The following is a 6,041-nucleotide window of genomic DNA, read 5'->3' as shown; positions in this document are numbered from 1 at the left end:
TTACATGTAAAATGTTAAATCACAAGTAATTGAGAGCTGTTACTGTGATAAAGTAGATCAGCGTCATATTGTTTGCTCACTCGTGATGGACTTCACACACATACATATATATATGTGTGTGTGTGTTTTATTACAACCTATGTTGAAAAGCACAAGCACACAGATAAGTTTAATGTATGATATAACCATGTATGATATATACATCCAAGACTGAATTACCTTTTGGTAAGATTTTTGGTGTTTCCTTGTTTGTAATAAAGAATAACTGCTATGTTCTATCATATATGTGTATATATATATATATATATATATATATATATATATATATATATATTAAAAATTTATCACGGACGACTTAAATAATAATAGTATCTGATAAATTTACTTAATCAAAGTGTATATATTACATATATGTTACAATGTAATAATCTCTTGAGGCTTTCTTTTTTTTTAAATTGAACATATTGTATGTTATAGTAAGTTAAGGAGTAATAAAGTTGTAGTAACTCGAGAAGTATATGAGACAGTCAACATCACAATAGACAAGTAGAAAGGAGAAGTCCCAAGTCCTTCCATAAATGCCATGAAATCTCACCACAGATTACTTATGTATAATAAATTCTGATTAAGTCAAGCTACGAAATCTGTACGACGTTTTTACCTTAAACGAACGACCTATTCGATTTTTCTACTGTCACTGTTTACCAGAATAAGTAATTCTCATAATATTTGGACGGCTTCATAAGTCTGTATATATTGTTGTCAGTGATGGAATTTTTATCTCATTATCACAACTTTAATTATAAACCGTAATACTTGGTCCGACAAAAAAAGGACTTAAAATTTGTTTTATAACATTTTAATTAGGTATTTGTCGAATAAGGATTTTAAATTTTTATACCTACATGTATTTGAAAGATCACCTGTTTCTTGTCACATCTGCTAGGTATGATTGGAATGCATGTATCGTAGTCGGCGAGAGATTTATTTTTTAAGCCGAAGCGCCCTATGTAATGAAGAATAGGATTAACTAATGTATTGTAGGAATTATTTAAGTTATCAATGGCAAATACGTTTTATACATAGGTATACATTGTTGTTTCTGGCAGTCAATGAGCGGGTGATCTTGAAGCTCTCTTGTACGCATGCGAATGTTGATATCAGTGTCGGCTTATTTAGTATAGTATGGAGTTTGACTCGCAGTTGTTGATGGATGGGCCGGTGTGTTGCTGTATCGGACCACATGCCGGATGGATATTTTAGTTAATCTCGAAATAAGAATTACATATGAAAATAAATACCATATACTGGAATTGGGAGTATTATTTTACAACTAAATGGAATCGTTTAAAGGAAGCGAACCTATCAAAGGCTGACGACACCAAGGTGGGTGGAATATTTTAACAAAATTCGTCTATCGTAATGTTCCTATTTATAATATTAACGCATATTAGATAATAGATAAATAAAGAATAACAAAAATTTTAAATATCACTCAGTATTCAAATTATATTTTACTGTTCCTATTGAATTTTTTCAATATTTTAACATTTTTTTCTACAGGCAACGCATTCTAGATATTCAAAGCTTTTCGTATTTGACATTTACAAAATAGACAAGTCACGTGCACATTTGTTTCGTTCGCCAATCACGTTATACAATCCAGTGGAACAATTGGCGAGCGTTTTTTTATAATTTTCGATTGGTCGGAGCTTCAAGGTTATCAGGAATCTGTCAACTGTCAGACACTGTCCATAGTTACGCAGTGGCAAATACTAACAGTACATCACTGCCGCCTGCGGAACGTTATCATCAAACCAAAAGTCGCGCAAGTAGCGGCAGTATTTTGTCACTTTAAAGCAGTTGAGACTAATTAAGAAACAAATACTGTCACAACGTTACGTGCTAACCTACTTTCATTGCAAGCACTCTTCTTTTAAAATTATATTGGCACTTTTGCAAGGGCAACAAGTTTTAAAGGTGAGTGACCTCTGCTTTTTAAATATTGACACAATTTTGGTATTTTCAATTATATACAGATTTAACTTACATAAATAATACCTATGAAAGGAATCGAGCACATATAATTACATGTTCGTTTCTTTGTTCCGTTAGTTAATATTTAATGTATAAGAAAAAAATTCGTGTCCTCTGCGGCATTGTATAATGAATAATCTTATAAAAACCGCAATAATAGTTGGAAGTGGTTTTTGACCAGAAATAGAACGTGAGAACATTTTACCGAAAAATTGATTAAACATTTAAACGAATTGGATTTTTTTTCTATTGATTTTCTGATGTGATTTGATATTTTCAAGTCATACTTTAAAAGTTTTTCTTCAAAAAAATCCCAGCAGCAGTAAGTACTGTACTGTTAGTAAAACTATAAACTTTATTCTTGTGCGATTTACTCCAAAACTTTAAAATAAATCTTTTTTTTATATATATTCGTTTGTTGAATTAAATGATTGTGTAAATAAGATTTAAATAAGTTTTACTGGTTAGATAATTCTATAACGTGAATAAAAATTTGATAGAGCAACGGTAATACTACTCGCTTGACACTAATAGTGTACGGTTGTTATTCCAGAAACGATTTTTATTTCAAATTCAACTACACTTGATCTGTTAAATTCATTGTATATCTGTAAACAAATCGGAAATATCTTTTATGTAGGACATCGACACTTTATCTTTAATTATTTACCGTCGTTTAGTATCGATTATGGAAATATGTTTATTATTGACGCGAGGTCGATGACCGTTTATAATAAATAAAATAGTTTTATAATAATTTCCTTGCGATCAATATTACGAGAACCCCAAAATAAATCTATAACAATTCAACATAAAGTTAGACTAGAATAGATACAAGAATATAGAACCTTTATTATATTCTGTATTTAAACGAAACAATTTTTAATAACAGGGGAATAAATCATTAAAGGTGTATTCATTTTAAATTTTTGAATGTGTATTTATGTTTGGCTAAACCAGAAAAAAAAAAATACAACATTACATGAATTAAGAGAGATTTTTAAGTTATTTTTCTCTTGAAATATCTCGTGTGCGTAAAATTGTCAAGTGAGTCCCGTCGTTCTCCGTCCCATGGTTCACCTACTGAGGTGACTACTATCAGCCCCGGGTAGTGCTCGCTTCCAATCTTATTTTTTTTGCGAGAAAATAGAAGTGCTTAGGTGTTGATAGAAAAAAGGAATACTACCGTTGATTCTATTCGCCTCTCGAAACATTTTTAAATATAATGTAAAAAAGTTAAGTCGACCTGATTTCCGTTCATTGATGTGTTTTCTGATAATATTCAATTTTATAAAATATATGTTATTAATGAAACTATAAGTTACGCATGTTGAGTGTTCAAATCTATAAGTTATTACAACGTCGTTTCAGGTTTTCCTCTAAACAAAAAAATGCGTTTGATAATCTTGGACGACACAGCGGCCGTAGCGGACTGGGCGGCTCGGTTCGTCCTCCAGCGAGTGACCGAGTTCGCGCCGTCAGCGGAGCGCCGGTTCGTGCTAGGGCTCCCCACGGGTGGAACTCCGCTGGGAATGTACAAACGACTCATACAGTTTTACAAGGAGGGACGCATCTCGTTCAAATACGTCACTACCTTCAACATGGACGAATACGTCGGTTTGTACATAATGCTTTATGACTTCTCAATTATAAGCAATGTTCATTCGGATTCAAATACCCAAAAAAAACATTATCTGTCAATCAATACTGAAAAAAAGTTTAAATTGACAGACGTACTAATAGTTTCAAAGTTTCTCAATCGTTAATACGTAAATATAGTCGTAACAAAGATTTATCAAACAGATCATAACTGTCAAACGGATGAAGGTATCTATAATGACAATCAAGATGTCCGGTCGGTGTTCTAAATTCAAATCGGCCGTCTCCAGGTCTGCCTCGCGACCACCCGGAGTCCTATCACTACTACATGTGGAACGAGTTCTTCAAGCACATAGACATAGAGCCGAGCCAGGCTCACGTGCTGGACGGGAACGCGCCCAACCTCGTGGACGAGTGCACCAGGTTCGAGAAACTCATCAAGGAAGCTGGAGGGGTGAATCTCTTCATCGGAGGTGATGTGTACTACCATTACCCATTACCACCTAGCAAAGTATCTGGATAAGTAAGCGCGGGGCCTGTCTAGCTAATTCTATTGAAGACCACAGACCGACCTTGGACACATTGTGTTCCTAAATTTCTCGATAAGCATGGTGTCGAGGTTTTTTTAAAATGTTTATATAATCTTTACTTTCTAATATGTGCATTTCCAAAGGGCATCTTTCGTAACAATTCCAGGTATCGGCCCTGACGGGCACATAGCATTCAATGAGCCGGGTTCGTCGCTCGTGTCCCGCACTCGCGCAAAGACCCTCGCCTACGACACGTTGGAGGCTAACAAACGTTTCTTCGGTAACGACATCTCGAAGGTTCCACGGCAGGCGCTCACTGTCGGAGTCGGAACAGTCATGGATGCCAAGGAGGTTATTGTTTCTTATTTGAACCGGCCATCTAGTTCGTCGGCTCTGAATAGTAATTGTATAGTTTTATTCATAAAAGAAGATATTTTTTTGTATAAAAGTAGCCTAAGTAATTCCTTATTGTAGCGATTATTCGGACACTAAATTTTGGTTCGCTGACATTTTGGTGCTACCTTTAAATGATTCTATATTTGAATGATTATCTTTTTAAAATGTAATTTAATTTGTTTGCAGGTTATGATATTAATAACGGGTTCTCATAAAGCGTTGGCGTTGGCGAAGGCGGTGGAGGAGGGGGTGAATCACATGTGGACCGTGTCCGCCTTCCAACAACACCCGCAGGCCCTGTTCGTGTGTGACGAGGACGCCACGCTCGAGTTGAGAGTCAAAACTGTCAAATATTTCAAGGTTAGTGACGTCATCACACTTATACAGGGTGACCGGGACAAACTATTGCATAGATTTTATTAGCTATATTACAAATATTGTTTATAAGTGCTGTTGGTCATGCCTCTTCTGCGGTCAGCGACCACAGATAACAAGTTAAATTGATAACTGGAATCGATTAACCAACCAATATTGGTGACACAAGGCCCGCATGTATAAATACTTACACATAGTTTTTGCCTTCGTACTTGTTACAAAGCAGTCACATACGGGAATTTTACTTCTACACGCTTATATGTTACAAAGATATACATGTCTTCAAATAAATGCATGAAGAAGGCAGGCTTTTGGCTTGATAGGGTTATAACTTATAAAGGTTTGTAAGGGAGCTTGGGAATTCTAAATATAAAATTGTTGGGTGAGGTCGATTTACTGCCTAAAAAGTGAACATTCTAAATTCAAAAAATATTTAAATCAAGTACGCGCTTTATTAATATGGCGGGTAAAACTATTTGTAAGTACGTAAAGTGAAGGCTGCGTGTCGCAGGCGCTGAGCGACGAGCACCAGAAGATGATAGCCTCCGCCTCTGTGACGCAGCAGCACGTGCTTCACTGACGACGGAGAACAGCGTGTACAGATGTTAATAAACCCACAATATTCCGCCATAGACGTGATATGCCATAGACAATTGTCTATTGAACAAGATTTTTTATTTTTGAGTAAAATTAAATGTTATCGTACTTAATAATATATAGATATTAAAATGCATTTGTTTTTATAACTGAGTCGTTACAAACTGATCTTATATATTATTACATCCCATTCTATATCATTTTAGAGAATGAGAGGTTTGATAAAGGTGCTATAATTATTGCTTTCCAGAGCCTGATGGCGGAACACAACAAGCTGGTAAGCAAAGCGTGAAGCATTCCACTGAGACTTTATTACTGTACAGGTTTTTATTAACGCAAATAACATGTTCTTATATATTTTTTCGTAAAGCTCTATAACATGAAATATATAAATATTATACGAATATAGTGTACTTTGTTTCTATTCCCATATTATTTATTATTAAAAAGGTTTTATGGTATATATGTATATAATCAACATGGAGTTATACTATGAATCTTCACATA

General features: G+C 34.7%; 1 protein-coding gene across 3 annotated transcripts; it reads left to right on the top strand.

Annotated features, from left to right (window-relative positions):
- The first annotated feature begins 1,703 nt into the window (after positions 1-1,703).
- LOC116774358 (glucosamine-6-phosphate isomerase) lies at positions 1,704-5,938 on the top strand. Of its 3 annotated transcripts, none has more exons than XM_032667067.2 (7): positions 1,704-1,980; positions 3,409-3,654; positions 3,927-4,109; positions 4,333-4,517; positions 4,749-4,922; positions 5,449-5,533; positions 5,785-5,938. In XM_032667067.2, exons 2-6 carry the CDS (start codon positions 3,429-3,431, stop codon positions 5,515-5,517), a joined length of 837 nt encoding a protein of 278 aa, XP_032522958.1. In that variant the 5' UTR covers positions 1,704-1,980; positions 3,409-3,428; the 3' UTR covers positions 5,518-5,533; positions 5,785-5,938. The 3 variants fall into 3 exon arrangements, with proteins under 3 accessions (XP_032522958.1, XP_032522957.1, XP_032522959.1); XM_032667066.2 differs by having other exon boundaries at positions 1,706-1,980; positions 5,449-5,541; XM_032667068.2 differs by lacking the exon at positions 5,449-5,533 and having other exon boundaries at positions 1,708-1,980.
- The last annotated feature ends 103 nt before the right edge of the window (positions 5,939-6,041 follow it).

This window comes from Danaus plexippus, chromosome 26 (genome assembly GCF_018135715.1).
Source record: "Danaus plexippus chromosome 26, MEX_DaPlex, whole genome shotgun sequence".
NCBI lineage: Eukaryota > Metazoa > Arthropoda > Insecta > Lepidoptera > Nymphalidae > Danaus > Danaus plexippus.
The sequence above is the reverse complement of the archived record's forward strand: the minus strand, read 5'-3'. Positions and strand labels throughout refer to the sequence as shown.

Bases quoted from the DNA above. Each gene is read 5' to 3' on its own strand.
- LOC116774358 (XM_032667067.2), top strand. From the start codon at position 3,429: ATGCGTTTGATAATCTTGGACGACACAGCGGCCGTAGCGGACTGGGCG. The intron at 3,655-3,926 runs GTTTGTACATAA...GGCCGTCTCCAG, and splicing joins CAACATGGACGAATACGTCG to GTCTGCCTCGCGACCACCCG. The intron at 4,923-5,448 runs GTTAGTGACGTC...TGCGTGTCGCAG, and splicing joins AAACTGTCAAATATTTCAAG to GCGCTGAGCGACGAGCACCA.